A 20,490-nucleotide genomic window follows, 5' to 3' on the forward strand; every position below is an offset into this window, starting at 1 on the left:
TGATGTCATATATAATAATATATCAGTCAGAGGGGACATTTTTCATTAAGCCCTGTTTTAAATTCATTATTAGGCTATTATTATTGTTGTTTTTTTAATATCTTGAGCATCTATCATATTAAAATATCAGGAGGAACACAGATTATGAATTGTGGTGGCTTTGTAGAAATTTATCATATCTTGCTCGTTGCTGCCATCTTGTGTTAAAAATATAAAACTAAACACTAAAAGCAGGTTTAAACTGAACATAGATTAAAAATTAATCCAAATTTATGTAGCATAGCTATGCTTTTTCTTTTTTCCTTCCCAATCTATCATCTCAAAACCGCTCAGATTGATCTTGTGACCTTTATAAAGAAGTTTAAACTCGCTCCACTTCCAGCAGTTACAACTATAAAATGCTGCTTACACACTGATGCTTCAGTACAGTTCAGTAACAATGTACTTTGTTAAATTTATTAAATATATGAGTCACGAATCGATTTTAAATTCAATTTAATTAAATTTAGCTGGTATTACTTCTATACTTATACTTAAATTGGATTTTAAATGCAAGACTTTTACTTGTAATGGAGTATTTTTACATTGTGGTATTGATCCTTTTTACATAAAGTCCTGCTCCGCTCAAAAATACGTTTTTCATCTTGTTCCTACAGTTGAATGTTTGAGCTTCACTGTGCAGAATGATTTTGTTTGTTTTCTCTGAGCTCACTGAAAATCCGATTTAAGGGCATTATAGATAATTGATTTTTTTTAAGGTAAAAAACATATCAGACACAAATCTTCTTCTCTTTAAGTAAAGCTCTGAGTACTTCTTCCAACACTGACTATAATACTGAACCTACAGCTGTTAAAACATGATGAACTGACGTCATTAATGAAGTAAAGTAAATTAATGAAGTATAAAGGAATTGACAAAAAAGGATCTGATGCACACTTTTGTTAAGTAATTATGTAATTGTAATAATATTCTGATGTGGTCGTTCAGAATTATAATTGGTGTTTTAATGTTTTCACATTATGTCATATAGAAACAGTGTGTTGGGCCTTTCATCAGTTTCATTTCAGCAGGCAGGAGGGTTTAGTCTTTAATGTGAGTGGAAACGCTGTTTCACCGCTCCGCTCTCTTCACTTTAGTTTCGCTTTCTCCTCAAAGTGAAAGTGAACTTCAGTCCGTCTGTTTTTTAGCGTCTCGGCTGCGTTTTTCATCGATGAACTGCGTAATTCGCGATAATCCCGTGAAATCTGAACACAGCCGGCGTCAGCGGGGTCTCTGGTGAAAGGTGAGTGTTTACACAACAGTGTCAGACTAATGAGCTTCATTACGCAGGCGGATCCGCGAGTAATAACAGGTTTTACTACACGGTGGCGGATATTTAGGCCAAAGCTTGAAGTCAGAGTCCACTGTGAGCAGTTTAAAGTGTTAATCTTTTAGTTTGGTGCTTTTAAATATTAAACTGGAGCTATAGACAGTCTGGCAGTAGTGGAAGAGTACTCAGATCCTTTACGCAGGGGCGGATTTAGTGATTTGGGGGTGGAGGGGGTGTCTGATATCTTTGGGTTAAAGTGAGTTAAGTTTATGATATCACGCCGCCTCGCTTCGATGGTGATAGTATGAATAGCATGTTAGTATCTTTATTAAAGTGATGCATCACCCTCATGCATGATTCATACACCCATGATGATGAAGATACGGAAAAATTGAATTGCATGGCAAAAATAGCATATTGTCAATATTTTTGAGGATGAATTCACAAATCATGTTTTAGTTCGCACCCTGTTTGGGGTCGTTGGCAAACTGTGTTCACCCTTTCTCTAACTGGGAATGTTGGTAATGGCAGTGGTAGAAGACGTGCTCTAAACCAGAGGCCGGTTTAATGTCAGACAATATATTCACGGACCGGCGTTTGAGGTGCGGCGGATAAATACAACAAACTAAAATGATACGACCGGCTTAAAAACTCTGGTATTTTGTATTAAATATAATAATAAACCTGAATTCACTGCGTACTCGTATGCCACTTTATTAGCAACAACATAACATGAGTAACATCCTCTCTGCCCCCCCTAACACTCTCTGGTCGCTATGGTAACGTTTAAATATGCCTTCAAAATAAGATACACCACAAAAACAAATATAAAGTGCATGAAAAATGCAACAAGACGGTCCCATCTAGGGCGGCCCGGTACCGGTCCGCGGCCCGGGGGTTGGGGACCACTGCTCTAAACTGTTTTTCTTAAAGGACCAGTATGAAAGATTTAGGGGGATCTATTGGCAGAAATGGAATATAATATTCATAATGTGCGTTTTAATTAATGTATAATCACCTGAAAATAAGAATAGTTGTGTTTTCGTTACCTTAGAATGAGTCTTTATATCTACAGAGGGAGCGGGTCCTCTTCCACATTGCACCGCCATGTTTCTATGGTAGCCCGGAACGGACTAAACACTGGCTCTAGAGAGGTGGTGGAGCTTTTAATTGTTATATAATGCTGGATAGTTTAATCAATAATAATGCATCATATTTTAATTGTTATATTTTGTGAGTAAAATCAATCAGAATCAGGTTTATTGCCAAGTAGGTTTGCACATACAAGGAATTTGCCTCGGTGTTGTTTTGGTGCGTAACAATCAAAAATATACACAAAATGAAGTGACTGTAAACAATATAAATAAGAAGTAATTTACAATAAAAGAAAAATGTAAAATATATTGTAAGTGAAAGGAGCTGCTGCAGGTTTAACATTTTAAATATGAAACAGAAGACAATGAGATGAATGTACAAGATATTCAACTATTATTAGAGTCCGTGTCAGTGGGGGTCCCGGGCCTTGTTGATGAGGCTGCAGGTGTGAAGAAAGTGTTCTTGTGGTGTGAGGTTTTGGTCCTGACAGACCGCAGCCTCTCGCAGGAGGGACGCGTTTCAAAAAACTGCAGCGTAATCAGTAACATTTATCTGTCAGGTAAATGCAGCAGTGCAGCATTTTCCTCTGAAGTAGAAGTAAACTGTTGCATATTTTTCTAAGTGCTTTGGGGGCCTTTTGTAAGTTATTTCAGGGTACAGTTAGTTAACATAATTTAATATTTTTAATATCTAAACATAATGAATCTATAGCTTCTGGGGCCCTTGTAGTTGGGGCCCTGGCAATTGCCTACCTTGCCTTTACTTAAGTGAAAGTAGCAACATCACATTGTGGAAAAAGTGTCAGGTCGAAGTCCTGAATCCCAAATTCCAGTTGAGTTCAAGAACAGAAGTTTTGTTGGCTGAATGTAGCGGGACATTGTGCCTGCAGGTCTCTGCTCTCAGGGCAGCTCCACAGGAAATGACAGGAAATGCCACCAAATAAAACCAAACGCCTGAAAGGATCCCGCCGCTGCCAAGAAGAAGAAGAAACACACAGAAATATCAGCAAATACACGTTACTGTTAATGATATTTATCAAATACGTCTGCCAACGCAGTAACATTATAGTATATAGTAATAGTAAATGTAGTTATATATATTTAGTCTGTCAACACACCATGAAGAGATTGACTACTGCTAATATAATGAATAATAATACATATTGATTCAATAATTATAGGCTATCAATGTTATTTAAATATTAAATGTATATTTATTGATTGATTCATAACCAAATATAACCTATAACTCATTGATTCAACAAACAGCTTATAGCTTGAAGTCTCTCTTCAGACACAAACACAGACAGACTAGTGAACTGTGATCAGGTGAATTTAATATGAAAAGCTGACAATCGATAGTTTACTTATCACACTGTTTTTGTATTTACAACCTTTAAAGACTGTAGCCTGCACATATCCACTGATATAAGAAATCTGCCAAAAAGAGCTTTATATTAATACAACATATGGAAAAGTTTGCTTTGTGTATGTGAAATTGACTTAATGAGCTAATGCTAGTCACTGTTAGCTTAATAGATAACCTGACTAGATAACATCTGTTAGTTACAGTGATTTAGATTTATACAAACTGATAACTTAATGTTTTAATAGCATAACTAGTATGATGATTTAATGTTTTGGATAAAGCACATTTGTCAGTCACTATTGTGTAGAGGAAGCTTCATATAATGAGCAGAACGGGTGTCGTTCAAACTGGACATTTGACTGTTTTGTCATCTTCTGCATTATCAGTGAATATGTTTTTAATCGGTTAAATTACTATCAATAACTAATTAATCATTGACATCCCCAAGAGAAATAGGAAGAAGCGTAGATGGAAATGATCCCTCGAATGTGGTTGTCAAACACTTAACAGTAAACTTTATTGTGTAAAATGACATCAGTGCACTGAAACAGTAACTTTACTGGGAATTTAATAATTATAAATAACTATAAATAAAAAAACACATAGAACAAAAAAAACATATGTACATATATTAAACTTGAAATAAGAAAAAGGATCAAATATACATAAAATGATGCTTATATAACTTTAAAAAAAAATATATATATATCGGTGAATATCAGACAACATATATACCGATACCAATATATCTGTGAAGGGCCAATATCGGCTCTGTTCAGTTTGAGTCAAAGACAACTCTGTCCACACAAAGCTTACCTGGAGTGTATATATACTGTAATGTTGTACGTCTACCTGCAATATATCCAGACATTATAGTCACGTGTTTTGCAAACTGTTAGCTTTATGATTTCAAGCAGTCAGTATCTGGTCCGACCTGTTGATCCTGCTCCTCCACACTGTCACCTAAGAAAATAAAAGCTCTTCACCGCAGACTCACATTCACTCACCTTAAAGGACGTGTAGTGACTTGATTTCGACAAAACAAAAAAAAACCTAAGCCACAGTGAGGGGCTGTTACTGAGATATGTAACTGACGCGTCGTCATGTAGTAAATCAAACATCTGCGGACTTGTGCTTAAGATGTATTTATTTACCACCGTGTACCAATACAGCCTTTGCTATACACACACTTACACCAATAACTTGCATGAAAACAAACAAAAAAAAAGGCTTAAAGATTAGCCTCTAAACGGCGGCCAAAAAACTGTAAAAACTGGAGTAATTGCCTCTTCTTCTACATATGCATTTCCATATGCTGCTGTCCAATACGCCACCTACTGTGGCAACCAGGGAATGACCTTAATACACACATAGATACAAATGGCTCTAACAGGACGAGTTCACCATTTTTCAAGCCTGTCAAATGACGAGTAAACAGTTTTTTCTTGCTGTAAACTGACCATTAGAAGATCCCTTCATAATGCACTTACAATGTAAGTGATGGGGGACAAAATCCACAGTCCTCCTTCTGTGCAAAAAATGGATTTAAAAGTTTATCTGAAGCTAATATGAAGCTTCAGCGTCCAAATGAGTCAAATCAAGTAGATATCTTTCAACATTACAGTCTTTTTAGTGTCAAAGTCCCTCTTTTTGTTACTATACTTCCACCTGCAGCTCAACAGGGAAACACTGTCTGAGGAAACACAAAGAGGGAATTTGATGCTAAAAAGACTGTAAATGTGTCAGATATCCACTTGATATGACTAACTCAGACTGCCAGTATGAACAGGAGGAATGATTACAGCGAGGAAAAACCTCTTTCACTGTTCATATGGACACCTGACTATTGTTTTAAGACACACTTGAGTAACTGTGAACTTGTCCTTTAACGTCCTGTCTCTTAATCCCACAGCGATGGCCGGGCATCATAACGACCGCAACGACAGTTCCCAGATGAAAACGCTTCTTCAACCTGAAGAGCTCTGTAAAAACTGTAAAAAGGACAAAATTGAGCAAGAAAAAGAGCAGAACAGCAAAGACGTCACGAGCGAAGCCAGCTGCTCCTCCTCCTCCTCCTTCCCCTCTTCCTCCTCCTCCTCCACCTCCTCCAGACCCTCCGGTAACGGGGATGTGAGAGATCGACATGTAGAGCGGGATGAACCGGTGCCGACACAGCGGCAGGACGACGCTCCATCATGTTGTCAGCTGGATGATCTGAAGCGACTTCCACAGTGTCAAAGCAAGCTGGGACGTCTGGCCTTCAGCGGTTCACACACTGTCCTCGTAGATGTAAGAATTCGTCCTCTCCAGTTCTAATGTATCCCTTCCCTCCTTGTGTCTGTCTCCAGAGGTGGGAAGTACTCAAGTACTGTACTTGTACTTTACTTGAGTTTTTCCATTTGATGCTATTTTATTCTTCTACTTCACTACATTTATCTGACAGCAAATCACAGAGGTGGAAGAAGAACAGTACCAATACAGCAATATAAAAATACTCCATTACAAGTACGCAAATCTTACTTATTGATTAGTTGTTTGATGTATAAAATTTCCAAAAATGGTGAAGCTGACATCTTCAAATGTCTTGTTTTGTCCCGACCAACAGTCCAAAGATATTCAGTTTACTGTATATCCTCTAGAAGCTGGAATCAGAGAATTTGGATATTTTTTTCACTGATTATCAAAATAGCTAGTGATTCATTTTTCTGTCAGTCAACTAATCTATTAATAAACTAAATGTCACAGCTCTATTTCAAAACAGAAGTTATAGTGCTTCACAATAGAGCAATAGAGCTTACAAAACAGAGATAATGTCAACAAAAACAACAAAATCAATATTACTGTTATTAGCAAACATCAGTTTAAAAAAGTGAGGGAACATAAGTGAGTTCTGAGAAGTTTTTAAAAGTTTGGGTTGAACTGTTGCAGGTTTGGAAGCTGCAGTTTAACCTCTTACAAAAGAGCAGTTTGTAGTTTGTATTCCTTGACTAACTAGGAGATACTTTCCCTCTAAACTTTTCTTTTAATGAACCTTTCAAATGATCCAATATTCAAGATTAGAGAAAAAGTCCAAAAAACTGAAAACAGATTTGTGTATCAGAACTTTGTTTCTTCTTCTTTCCTCTCCCATTAATCATCTCACGACCCCTCAGATTTATCTGCTGACCCTTTGGAGGGGCCCCGACCCCTAGGTTGGGAACCAGTAGACTAAAATAGCTAACTGTATATAAAGTAGTGTAAACTAGCTCCACCTCCAGCAGCTACAACAGTAACATGCTGCTCTAACACTGATGCATCACTATTAATAATCTAATGATGTCATATATAATAATATATCAGTCACAGTGGACATTTTACTGAACATGTACTTTTACTTTTAAGTACATTTTGCGATAATACTTCTGTACTTTTACTTGTAATGGGGTATTTTTAAATTAAAGTATTGGTACTTTTACAGTAGTAAAGTATATAAAATTCTCGCAAAAAGCAGTCGTTGTTGTTGTTGTTGAATATAACTATTTTTTTTATTTATTTTTTTACCCAGGTGCTTGCTTTCAACCAGAGAGCAGGACTTAGGCCCCTGAAAGGGAGAGACTTGTGGCACAGTAACTTTGTGAAGATGCCGTGTTCCTCTCACAGTGTCACGATAGTCAAGTCTCCAATCTTCAAGGTGTGTTTGAGGCTATGCACAAGATTAGTTCCTTTTGAAAGAAACCAAACCTGGAAACCAAAAACCGAGATATTTCTTCCAGAAACTGACTTGAACTAGCCAGCTGCACACCAGTAGATGCAAAAATATAGTTTCTCTTGAGGAAATAATGGATTATATCAAATGAATTGAAATGAAATTCATCCTTTGAGATTAAGGGGATCACAATATTGTGATTTATCATAAAAATGAAAAACTTGGCACCTGACTGTAGTTTTAAGACAGATTTGAAAAACTGTAAACCTTTAATCTGGGTGGGAAAGTCAAAGAGAAACTTTACTTTGCACTTTAAAACTGCAACTTTACTGTTTTGGTTCACTCTCAGCGCTCTCATAACGTCGTTTTCAGAGAAAAAGCTCTAAAAAGCCACTGTACACTACCTGCTCAGCACCAAACGGCAAACAGACACAGTTAGCTGTAGACTAGCTGGTGAACATAGTGGAGCATTAAGCAGTCTTTTTTCCCCCACACATTCTTCTGCCTTATCAAAATCTGGCACCTACATTACCCACAATGCAACTCTACTGCCAACAGTTCAGTTGAAGGTTTGGGTGTGTTATGCTAGTAGCGGCTAATGTAGCCTGGAGCTGCTAGCCTCCAGCAGAGATGAGGAGCTACAGAGGTCTGATAACCTCAATTCTTTCTAACTTTTATTACTTTTCAAACTTGTAGTCTTCAGCCCAAACCGACACTGACTCAAGTGACATCACTTGGGGCAGTTTATCAGATTTCCCCTTAAACTGTTTTGGTTCAGTCCCACGGCTCTCATCAATGTTGTTTCCATTATAAAAGCTCTAAAAAGCCACTGTACACTACCTGCTCAGCGCCAAACAGCAAACAGACACAGTTAGCTGTAGACTAGCTGGTGAACATAGTGGAGCATTTAGCAGCTAAAGAGCCAGATATTTCCCTTAGGAGTTGGTAGAGAGCAAAAACAGAGCTAAAAGAGAGTGAATATTGGACTTATATTCACCAGGTGGACAGAAACACGACTCCAAATGAATGATAATGTTGCTCCATAACTGCTGGATGTGGAAATAAGCAACTCTTTGCTAACAAGTTCAACATATCAACTTAAAAAGTGATGATATGTCCCCCAAGTGGCCAAAAAAAAAAAAAATCAGTTATTGCAAGTTTAAAGAGACTTTTTACTGAATGAATCTTTTCCTGTGATAGAATCCCACCCAGACGTCGCGGTGGGAAGTGATCTCCAAAAATCTGGGCGGCCTCGCCAAAAAAACATCAGTGGACGTGGATGATGTGGCGGTACGTTGGCAGCCATGGACAATTTCTCATTTTTGTCATTTATTTAAACTGATTTTTATCTCATCTGTCTCCAAGAAATGTGAAATGTTCAATGTTTCAAACTCTCTCACTAGGAAGCAATCATGAAATATAACCAAAAGTATAAAGACAAGTGGTCTTTTGATGCCCTCGCCAGCTTTGTAAAGGTCAGTGTCCATGTGTGTTCACTCCAAATAATTGAATCTTCAGTTTTGTGATGCCCTCTAGCAATATATTTATAATCCTTCACAGGCTGTCCCAAAAACAGAGAACTACTTTGACACGTTGTTCCCTAAGATCGCAGCGTTGGCCCTGAAGCTTCCTGATTATGTGAAGAAGGTATGAAACTTACTGGAACCAGTGGACGTAGCGTTTTTTTTCATATTGATGGTGATGGTGATGAAGTGTGTTTCCATGTTTTCAGGCCATCCCGCTGCTTCAAAGGGGACACACCTCATCCATCACTCTGTCGCAGGTTCAGATATCCTGCCTGCTCGCCAACGCATTTTTCTGCACTTTCCCTCACCGCAACACCTCCACACCCAACTCAGAGTACCACAACTACCCAACCATTAACTTCAGCAGGTTCGGCAACACAGTTCGATTGCAACCCTTAAATACTTTCTGCATCGTGTGTTCTTGTCTGTGAGTTCACTCTTAATTCTCATTCTGCTTGCAGTCTGTTTGGGATTTGGTCAGACCGGAAGAAGGAAAAGCTGAGGGCCATCATGCATTACTTTAAAGTGGTAACAGATGAGCGTAAGTCTCTGCTGAAGCTCCTCTACTTCCTGTTTGTCAGGTGCATCAGTGTAAATCTGTGACTGTTGTTGAATTCGTTGTAGACACAAAACCGAAAGGACTGGTGACGTTTGAGAGGCGATACCTCCGAGACACAGACAAGCCCGACTGGAAAAGGTAATAATGATTTTAATAATAATATTTATTTATAGAGCACTTTTCAAAACCTTAGTTACAAAGTGCTTTAGACAAGACAGCCAATTAAAATCAACACATTATAAACTGTACTTAGCATTGAGCTTAAAGACGTTTCTAACATCATCATGTCAAAATGACGAAGCATTTGCATGCTGATGTTTAGCAGGTATTGTTATAGAAATCTTGAGCTTGTAAATTCAGAAACTCCAGGAGATATGGATGTCTTCTGCAAAAAGATTTATTGACAAACACAAACATGACTGACTAAGGAGACAGCAGTTACAAATCAAAGTGTCGTTGTAGTGAAATGCAACAGCAAGTCTGAAGGAAAAGAGCTGAACCATTCTCAGTTATTCAGCACCCAGGTGATCTCGTCTCTAGTCACAACATCATTATAAGATTGTTTACTTTAGTGCTGTCTCTATGGCAACAGTCATAAACCCAGGTCAGCTCGACCGCGAAGAAGACAGCTGTCTGTCGCTCACTGTCTGCTTGTCTAAGGAGTGTTTCAAACATGACACATGAAGCAAAATCCCTTCAGAGTAAAATGTTTACCATGTTCATCATCTTAGTTTAGCATGTTAGCATGCTAATCTTGCTAATTAGCAGGAAACACAAAGTACAGCTGATGTGAATGTCATTAATTTTGAAGGTATTTAGTCATAAACCAAAGTATTGGAATATTAAAAATTTTGATTAGATGGTGGCGCCTGATGAAACATAAAGGGAACACCAAAGTGATTACAGTTCATCCTCGGGGGAATATCTGGAGCAAATGTCAATGTAATTCTTCTTATTATTGAGATATTAATTTCACCCCTGTTGCACAAAATACTGCTGAAGCTGATGTTCAGCACCAGTCAAACGTTTAGACACATTTTCTCATTCAAAGTGTGTCCAAACTGAACAGACTGGTGCTGTAAATATCACTTTGCAGGTAGCTGTAATAAACCAAAATATAGGATGAAGTGAAGTTTTGACCTTATGATGGTGCTAGATGAAAAATCAGAGGGTCATCAAATATATAACAATTCATCTTGAGAAGAACATGAGTATCTGAACCAAATTTCACGGCAATCTGTCTAATAGTTGTTGAGACCTTTCACTCAAAACCACAAACCTGATGGTGGCATGAAAGGAACAGTTGGGGGATCAGAGAGATTCATCCTCTGAGGACCATCAATGTCTGAACAAAGTTTAGAGCCAATCCATCCAGTAATTAATTGAAAATTAATTGACTAATCGTCGCAGCTCTAGGACTGACTGACCCACAAACAGACAAACATTGCTGCTAGCATAGCTAATAAAACCGGCACTCTGTATTCAAAACAGAGTTGAGTTGAGTTCTTGCTGGTGTAAATCAGTCGTCTCTGAATTGTTTTTGTTGTTGTTTGTGTTGTAGCTCTAAGTCGACGATGCCTAAACTGTTTGTGTCATGTGGCGACATCGAGACTGAAGGAGAAGGCATGCTACAGGTAAGAACTGACCCGAAGCGACGATGATCAGCAGGTTCAGTCCAGAGCGGACTTTTGACTACTCCTGTGTGTGCAGGTGGATTTTGCTTCCAGTTGGATCGGTGGAGGTGTGCTGGGCTCCGGTCTGGTGCAGGAAGAGATCCTGTTCCTCATGAACCCGGAGCTGATTGTATCCCGCCTCTTCACTGAGAAACTCGGGGACAGCGAGTGTCTGATCATTACAGGTAAAGATGAAATGATTAGTTGATTAATGGATTAGTGGATCAACAGAATGTTTAAATATCTGCCTAATTAACCAAAATTAGGTCATTTATCAAGAAAAGATGTCAAACTTTATCTGCATTTAGCTTCTCCAGGGTGAGGATTTGCAGCTTTTCTTAGTTCAAATCATAGTTAACTGAATGTATTTGGGCTTCGGACTGTTGGTTGGACAAAACAAGACATTTAGGGACATTACCCTTCTTTTGGAGTCTTGTGTCTGTCCACCTGGTGAATGTAAGTCCAATATTCACACACTTCACTTAGCTTTGCTTTTGCTCTCTCTGAGGGAGTTTTAGAGCTTCTTCTCTGAAAACAGCTGCCTACTGCGGCCCAAAAACGATGTTATGAGAGCGTTGAGAGTGAACCAAAACAGTAAAGTTACAGCCGGACAGATAAACAACGAGCTGAAACTCACTGTAAAGCTCCGTAAAGCCGAGAGGAGCTGCAGAGTCACTGACCAACATATTACACACTGACAGCTCATACGTTGTTAATATAAAAAATATTGATTATTGCCACATTAAAGATTAAACAATGAATCAATCTGAAAAGAAGAGTGACGAGTTAATGGATAGTGAGCCGTAGACCTCCGTTTTTGCCCAAAACTATTAAAAACATGTCAGTGAGTTACACCACTGCACTGGGCGACATGTTCCTTCATCACCATGTGTCGTGCCAATTACGCTGGAAGAGAAGGTCCTCCACTTCTCTTTGTTGTTCAAAAAATAAGGAGTCAGAGTACTGAGCAGCAAAAATGCACTTTAATGCCAGGCAATAAAGGAGAGCAATACAGTGTTCATATCAGGGCGTTGTCTTAAATACCCTTGGGTCGGCATAGGTCACGCCTAGTGTCCATCCTCTTTGTTCTTGGCCAATTACACCATTATCATTTCTTTACATCACCTGTTGTTGACCCAAAATCTCTAAAATAGGTTTTGGCCTGAACTGGTCATATCTGGCATGACCAGTTCCATCCAGTTATGCTCTTTTTATTTTTTTTTATAACTGCTAATGATCATATTACACCATTACTGCCAGATCTTCCCCTGGCTCTATTTTTTTTACAGCTCACTCTTGTCATTTTACACCCTTATTTCTTGATCCTCCTCAGAGATTATTTTTAAAAAATATGAAGTTTAATGCATACACATTCAAAGTGAAGTTTAACATGAACATACCCTCCAGTTTATGCAGTGCATTAAGTGAGATTCTTTTAACATTATGTGCCCTTTCATTGATTGTATGTGGTCTGTGAGGTTACAAATTTATTACAATGACAATTTAAGACACTACTACTTATTACTTATGAGATGCAAAATGGAAAAGATCCTAATGGCACAGGGTGGTCATGACAGGTGTCATGAGTCTTCATGAAATTACACCACACATGAACACACACACTGTAGTTCATTTTCAATCCCACACACACCGTCCTGCTGCCAGAAATACTCACTAGAGCACCAAATGTGGATTCATCCGCCGGTGAAAATAGTCCCCAACAAATAGACTATTTCCTCCTGTTTGTTTGTTAAAAACTGCAGTGACCAGCTGTTTTAGGAAATTACTGAGCCTTTTAAAAATATAACTTAATATTTATGAGCTGTTTTTAAAGATTTGTAGGACTCATACAGAGTAGGGGAGTCAGAAAGTATTGACTAACACATTGTTGGTTTTTGGTCTTTTCATGTGATTTATTATTAGCAGCCTTAATGTATAATATCTCCGTCTCTCAGGCTCTCAGCAGTTCAGCGGTTACTGTGGCTTCAGTGACACCTTCGAGTGGGCCGGCCCTCGTGACGACCACCACAGAAGGTATGTGCGTGTTCTTTATATGTGTGTTTTACATTTGAAGTTATTTATTTATTTGTTTTCTCAGAGAGGTGATTCGGTCCTTTTAGGGACGACTGGGATCGGCTGCAGAGGCAGATCCTCGCCATCGACGCGCTGCACTTCAAACACAGAAGAGACCAGTACACTTTGAACAACGTTACACGGGAACTGGACAAGGTGAGGCTTTTCTTTGTGTGTGTTATTCACAATTTTATCATACGACATAATAATCATATAATACGCTCATAATACAAAAACATTCTGATAATACATTACATATATAGAAATTAATTAGCAGTATATCATCATCGTCAACTACTAGTAACAACATCATAAACCATTTTCAATTCATTAAAATGAAGTAAAATTTTAAAAAAATTAAGAAATAATAAAAAATAAAAATTAGAAAATAAAATTTATGTGTATAAAATGTATAAAAAGGAAATGCAAGTGTATAAAATACATTGAAAATGTCAATATCAATAATAATAAACGTAATTAAACTAAATAAATTATGACAGTAATTATATTTAGTCAGATTTTTCCGCTCAATGCAACTGAAGGTTTGATGCTTTCAGTGTGTTTTTAGTTAACAAGGATCTTTTTAATTTGTTGTCTATAAATCTATAAAATCTATTAAATCTTTGTCCAGAAACTGAATGTATTGTTATTATTATTAAAGCCTGTAGGAGCCATTTTCAGTTGAATGTATGTTTGTGTTGTTTATGTTTACACCTCCGACCAAGCGGCACTTCCTTGTTTTTGGTTAAATTGTACTTTAAGGATGTCAGGTTGATCAGTTTCAGGTGTGTTGCTAATTTGTTTGAGAGTCATACAGTCTTTGATTGTGCTCCACCGTGCCCGGTTTTTTATTTAGTCTGATTTTTTTGTGTTTATACTTTATAAACTATCTGAACAGCTGGTGAGCTGTAACACATTATACAATAAATCAGAACTTCTGCAGATCTGAGACGTTTACTGGAAGCATGAAAACGACAAATCTCACAACAGCCCCTCAGTGGCTGTTTAAAGGATACAGACCTGATATAAAAACTCTAACTATAAAATGTAATTTTTATTTCTCTCTAAAAATTGTTTATTTATTATGCATGACTGAACATTCTGCACCGCTGTGTACCTTTAATACATGCAGTTTGTCTGGAGTATTTATATTATAGTGTTTTAAGAGCTGCAACGATTAGTTGATGGACAGAAAATTAATGAGCAACTATTTTCATAACAGATTAATCATTCTGAGTCATTTTTTAACAAATAATTTTCTGGTTCCAGCTTCTCAGATGTGATTATTTTCTAGTTTCTTTAGTCCTCTGTGACAATAAACTGAATATTTTTGGGTTGGGAAACAGTGATTGAAATTTTCTGATATTTTATGGACCAAACGACTAATCGTTTAATCAAGAAAATAATCATCAGATTAATGGATAATGAAATAATCATCATTTGCAGCCCTAGTATTGTTTGGTGAGTGTTTCTTTATTGGTAGTGCAATAAAGTAGAGAAATGGGATGTGTTAGCTTTGATAAAATTCTGTCTCATTTATATAATCTTTGGTTTTCACTTTTATATGATTTTATTGTGTCCTTGAAGGCATACTGTGGATTTAAGAGTCATGGTCACAGCGAGCCGGACATCGCCACGGGGAAGTGGGGTTGTGGAGCCTTCAATGGAGACCCACAGCTCAAAGGTACACTTCTTCTTCATCTATCCATCTATTGATTTCTCACTGAAGAACAAATAATAGATTATGTAAGACTTTGTCTTTGTCTTCCATTCATGTTCAGCTGTGATCCAGTTGATGGCAGCAGCGAAGGCCAATAGAGGAGTCGCCTTCTTTACCTTTAGGGATGAACACCTGAAGCAAGGCCTGGAGCAGATCTACAACCTGCTGGTCAAAGAGGGGATTACAGTTGGTGAGTATCTCAAAAAAAAAAAAAAAAAAAGGTAGGAGTGTTGAATGTTTCTCAAGCTCTGAACTTTGGTTTGATTAATGTTCAAACTTTCTTCACAGGGAAGCTGTACGGACTTCTGAAGAACTTCTGTGCAGAGCAGCGCTCTGATGGATTTCACTTGGATCTGTTTGAGTTCATCAAGAACTCTGTCAGATGTTCCCGGAGTCTGCTGTGAAGACAGAAAAATGTCTGCTTTCTGAATGTGCACTAAAAACTCACGGGAAAAATAAATCACAGAAATGAAGTATCTACTTAATCATCTGTTGTCTATAGAGAGAGAGCATGCAACAAATGTTCCAAGCTGGAATTAAAGGACAGGTTCACAATTTATCAAGTGTGTCTTAAAACAACAGTCAGGTGTCTGTAATCATTCCTCCTGTTCATACTGGCTGTTAAAAGATCCTACAAATGTGTTTTCAATGTAAGTGATGGAGGCCAAAATCCACAGTGTGTCCACACAGTCATTTAAAAGTTGATATGAAGCTTATATGAGTCTTCATCAGTCTGAGTTAGTCATATCAAGTGGATATCTGACACATTTACAGTCTTTTTAGCATCAAATTCCCTCTTTGTGTTTCCTTGGACAGTGTTTCCCTGTTGAGCTGCGGTGGAAGTATAGTAACAAAAAGAGGAACTTTGGCACTAAAAAGACTGTGACATTGAAAGATATCTACTTGATTTGACTCATTTGGACGCTGAAGCCTCATATTAGCTTCAGCGTCAGAACACCTGGAAACACACTTTGATGTGGAAAATGAGTTCATCTTTAATGGACTAACTGTTCTTAAAGTTAAATTTAAGTTAATTGACAGAGACTTAATTGTAATGATCTATAATGTTGTAATTACATCTTGACTGTAACAGTTTTATCCTTTACTGCCTTAGTTTTGATTGATCAGTTCTAGTAATATCTCACCTGAGAAGAAAACCACAAGACAAAAAACATCTTAAGCACTTCCTCCTGTGAGTGTTTGTTTTATTTGTTTCACACACCCAAAAGGCACACAAAAGGTAAAATACAAACATACAAAATCACCAATACATTTTAAATATTAGTGTTCAAAAATTGCACTATAAAATAAGTGTAGGATTATAGTAATGTAGAGAAGCAGTTTTGCCATATTACAAGTATGAACAACAGTTACTGGGAGTGATCATTATTGTTCCAAATCAAATGTTTTTGACAGCAAGACATTTCTAACAAAAAGGAATATATTAAATGTACATTTACATTCCAAGATAACGCCACGATATTTGATAGAAAACTGTCGACATGATGTTTTATTTCAAAGGAAGATGAAGATTCTCAGCTTGTCTAGTTGGATAATTATGATATTGTGAATAATTAATAAAATAATATCTAAAACTGTAATGTAAATCTGCATTCTTATATCTCACTTTAAAGACAAATGTACTGATTTGAAGAATGTTAATGTCAAAAATAGTCAATAACTGCTGTTTAAAAAAAGAGATTCACTTGGTGCAACAGGTTTGGAAAAAGTTGTTAATACAGATAAGTACAGATAAGTTGGAAAAGTACTCGCCGAAAGAATATTACAGTATGTTAAATATAGATAAATTAAACTATAATATAATGTTAAGAAAAATGTACAAAACCCCTTATTTTTCTCAGAATCTTAAGAGATTTGGTGATTTTATTGCAGACAAAACCAAACTGCTTTCTCAGTTTATCATCAACCAGAAAACCTAAAAAACATGTTGAAACTTTGATTATTTCTTCATTATCAACATAAAGTTTAATTTGCTCACTCATACATGAAACTAGACATTTTGACATTTAATGAAAACTTATTTGTTTGAAACCATATTAAGTTATTGAGAAGATCATTATTTAGTTCTCTAATGAGAGTTATTAAATGTCTTATTTGATATGAAAAGGTTGGTGTCATCTGCAAAGTGTAAGATAATTTATATAAAAAAGAAATAATAAAGGTCCTAATGTGGATCCTTGTGGTACACCATATTGCATTATATTTCTTTTTGACTCACAACCATTAATAAAAACATATTGTTTTCTTTTAAGAACATTACTGAGTCACTTATAAACATTACCATAAAAGCAGTATCTATACAAGTTGAAAAAGTCTAAAACTATAACTTACTGCCTACTCATTAGTCTCTACAGCTGTATAAATTTTATCGGTAAGTTCTAAAAGTGCCATATAAGTTGAATGATCTTTACAGCATCAATATTGGTGATTATACAGAATGTTATATGAGTTCAAGTGTTCCAGGATTATTTTATACACAAGTTTTTCCAAAATCTTTGACAAACATGGCAATATTGAAATTGGACTATAGTTTGTAAAGGATCCTGGATCACCTGTTTTAAATAGTGAAAAAACTTCAGCCATTTTTAGGTCAGAAGGTATGATGCAAGTGTCCATGAAAACGCAAAAATTAATGTTAAAGGCTCAGTGATAGGAGATGCAAATTTCATCATGATCGAGCTGATTTTTTTCATTTTAATATAATATTCACCTCCTTAAAGTCAGGCAGATCAAAATTACTAAAAGATGGAAAAGAACCCTTTATATAATATAACGCACTGAAACAATTAAAGTCAAGCAAGATGAATGTATCGTAACGTTTTTAATCAACTTCTATCTTCTCTTGTCTGTATTTTCATGTTTGGGCAGAAAGAGAACTCTTTAATCAAACTGAAACTGTCAAACAAAAAAGGATAATTGAAAACAAACCAATCATCTGTTTTCTGTTATTATTGCTTTAAGTGAAATTTCTGCCTGTTTCAAATCATCTAAGAGTTAAACTACAGAGCTGATTCATGATGATTGATGTCAGATGTGTTACTGGATAAAAAAAAAAATACTCCAGCAGCACTGTTCAACAGGAACTATAATCTTTATTTGCTGTAAACAATAAAACATACAACACTATATGAAAATAAATACATTCTTCAATTCTGAGGAGCTGAGGAATCTCATCATCATGTCTTTACATAAGTAACGACCACTGCATGGCATGATTTTTATTCAGATGAAACTGTAATTTCAAGTAATCTGTTACATTTGGCACAAACAGAGACGCTGACAGTGATGCGGCAGGACGGTGAGTGAATGTGAGTGTGTGTTTAAATGTAGATGAAACCTAAAACAGGTGGTTTCTCTCTGAATATGTGCGATAACAACCCCGGGTCACTTTAACGTGACTGCTGATAAAAAAAAGTGCAGAAATATCTTGATCTGTTTCTCTTCATGCTTCAGCTGATACAGATTCTATGCAGACGGCAGGCATGATGTTTTCAAGAAGTCTCACTTTTAAAAATGCTTTTCAGTGTCTCTAATTATATCTGAGCTAACTCACATCACAAAGGTGCTTAAAAATATTCATACTATTCCTAATTTCAACCATTCAGCGATTTTAGCTCAGCCCAAATATCTCAAATTAAATGTGTTTTTTTCTCTCACCAATATCAGGTTATGATGCTTTGCAGGGTTGCTGAGTTGTATGTGGCCACTATCACACTATTAAGAAATATTGTTTTATATAAACATTCAAATCCAGTTTAAAGGAATAGAATGAGAAGAGCATGGCTAGCTTAGCTTAGAGTAAAGACTGGAAGCAGAGGGAAACAGCTAGCCTAGCTCTGTCTACCAGCACCTCTACAGCTCTCTAACGTTCAGAGCCCCCAAAGTCCTGAGAGATTTTTAAATCTTGTTCGCACAAGTTATTTAGTTGTGCAGACAAGATATGGATAAAAAAATATCTTTTGGAACGTTGGGGTTTCCGTAGAAAAGTCACTGCATCCGGCGAAGAAATAATCCCACAAATAACTTTCCATAAAACCTTAAATTGTCATTTTGACACGTTTTTTGTAAGGATTACTGCCGCATTCATGTCACATAGGAGGAGTTACTGTAACTAAGAGTTCCTGACTTGTAAATAGCGTTCCCTCAACATCCAAGTCATAACTATGACTGGGAAACTATTATTCTGAAAGCTTCAATATATCCGACTTGGTACTTAATAAAACGTAAGTGCCTGATAACCAAGCACACATGGACGCCTCAGATCAGCCAAAGTCAAGTCAAGTCAAGTCAATTTTATTTATAAAGCCCAATATCATAAATCACAAATTTGCCTCTTTCTGGACGTTGTCCAACGTTCAGTATTATTAAACCCAAATTTAAACCTGCAGCGCAGAACTTTTACATGAAGTTATTATAATAACTAAGTTCAGGAACAAGACCACGCCCTGCTCCTTCTCACCAATTCACAACACCTGCGCCTGGTTAACCCAAATCACCTGTGCCTCTCGGCCATATACCTGCGCGCATATATAAGCACACCTAGCCTCCACCTCTCCTGTTCGTCTCAGTTCTCTCAAACCCCACCCCCCCACTGTTAGCACTGTAGCCTCACAGCAAGAAGGTCCTGGGTTACGAACTCAAGCCGTTCCGGGGCCTTTCTGTGGAACCACTGGGGGATGATGAAGCAAAAAATTGCTCATCGAGACGTGCCCCCACCCTGAGTCTCCATCCCCGGGTTCCTAGACGCTCCAACCTCAACTCAACTCCAAACGGTCACTATCCATCCAATTCGACTCCACCATGACGGCGACCCACATCCGGCATGAACGTGGCATAACCATATGTGTTATATAGTGAACTTTAGAGGTGCTGGTAGGTGTTTTTTTATTACCTTTGGTCAGAGAAAGTGATTGCATACAGTATTTTGTTAGTAATCTGGATGTGCAGAGCAGAGCAAGTTACTGTATGATTATTTTGTAATTATTAAAATAAAAGCAAATTAAACCTAAAGCGAAAACTCTTTGTATTACAAATAAATTTTGTATAAAGTCATACATTCAATGCAGGTTTTCTTACATAATTTCTTCCTATCTGTGCCCATAACTGTGAAGACGAGGTCTTAATGGTAACAGTGTTAGAAGTAGTCGATCGTTGTGCGTATTGTTTGAAGATTTCACCTGTTAACAGGCCTGATATGTGAATATTGTGGAAAAACACATCAATGCAAAATGTTGTAGGCAAAAGGGGGAAGTCTGTTTGCTGCACCGAAGTCTTGCTGCATGTGTTGGGAGAGTGGATGGAGGTGTAGAAGACTTGTTACGCTTTTCCTGAGAATGCCTCCAGATCGAATGCAGTGTCCAGTAGACGCTGCAGCTCCGTGAGGTGAGTTTGTTTGTTCCCAGTGGCTGGAGCTGCTGCAGGCTCACGGCCAGCATACCTACAAACACACACACGCACACA

The 20,490-nt window shown here is 37.2% G+C and overlaps 2 protein-coding genes across 3 annotated transcripts in view; one reads left to right on the top strand and one right to left on the bottom strand.

Moving 5' to 3' along the window:
- The first annotated feature begins 1,090 nt into the window (after positions 1-1,090).
- pargl (poly (ADP-ribose) glycohydrolase, like) lies at positions 1,091-17,964 on the top strand. Its single transcript, XM_067573786.1, has 16 exons — positions 1,091-1,283; positions 5,686-6,062; positions 7,318-7,443; positions 8,659-8,748; positions 8,862-8,933; positions 9,019-9,105; positions 9,191-9,351; positions 9,446-9,525; positions 9,609-9,681; positions 11,105-11,177; positions 11,254-11,401; positions 13,172-13,250; positions 13,337-13,445; positions 14,877-14,973; positions 15,071-15,199; positions 15,298-17,964. The coding sequence occupies exons 2-16, from the start codon at positions 5,688-5,690 to the stop codon at positions 15,411-15,413; spliced, it is 1,815 nt and encodes a 604-aa protein (XP_067429887.1). The 5' UTR covers positions 1,091-1,283; positions 5,686-5,687; the 3' UTR covers positions 15,414-17,964.
- Positions 17,965-18,102: 138 nt separating this feature from the next.
- Positions 18,103-20,490, bottom strand: part of ogdhb (oxoglutarate dehydrogenase b) — a 29,277-nt gene continuing 26,889 nt past the window's right edge. For both annotated transcript variants that reach the window (XM_067573785.1, XM_067573784.1), the window contains one exon: positions 18,103-20,467. In XM_067573785.1, the coding sequence (XP_067429886.1) occupies positions 20,347-20,467 (121 nt within the window). In that variant the 3' untranslated portion in view covers positions 18,103-20,346. The remainder of the gene's footprint in view (positions 20,468-20,490) is intronic.

The sequence above is a fragment of the Thunnus thynnus genome, chromosome 19, assembly GCF_963924715.1.
Source record: "Thunnus thynnus chromosome 19, fThuThy2.1, whole genome shotgun sequence".
Taxonomy (NCBI): Eukaryota; Metazoa; Chordata; class Actinopteri; order Scombriformes; family Scombridae; genus Thunnus; species Thunnus thynnus.

Bases quoted from the DNA above. Each gene is read 5' to 3' on its own strand.
- pargl (XM_067573786.1), top strand. From the start codon at position 5,688: ATGGCCGGGCATCATAACGACCGCAACGACAGTTCCCAGATGAAAACG. The intron at 9,526-9,608 runs GTAAGTCTCTGC...AATTCGTTGTAG, and splicing joins TAAAGTGGTAACAGATGAGC to ACACAAAACCGAAAGGACTG. The intron at 11,178-11,253 runs GTAAGAACTGAC...CTGTGTGTGCAG, and splicing joins AAGGAGAAGGCATGCTACAG to GTGGATTTTGCTTCCAGTTG.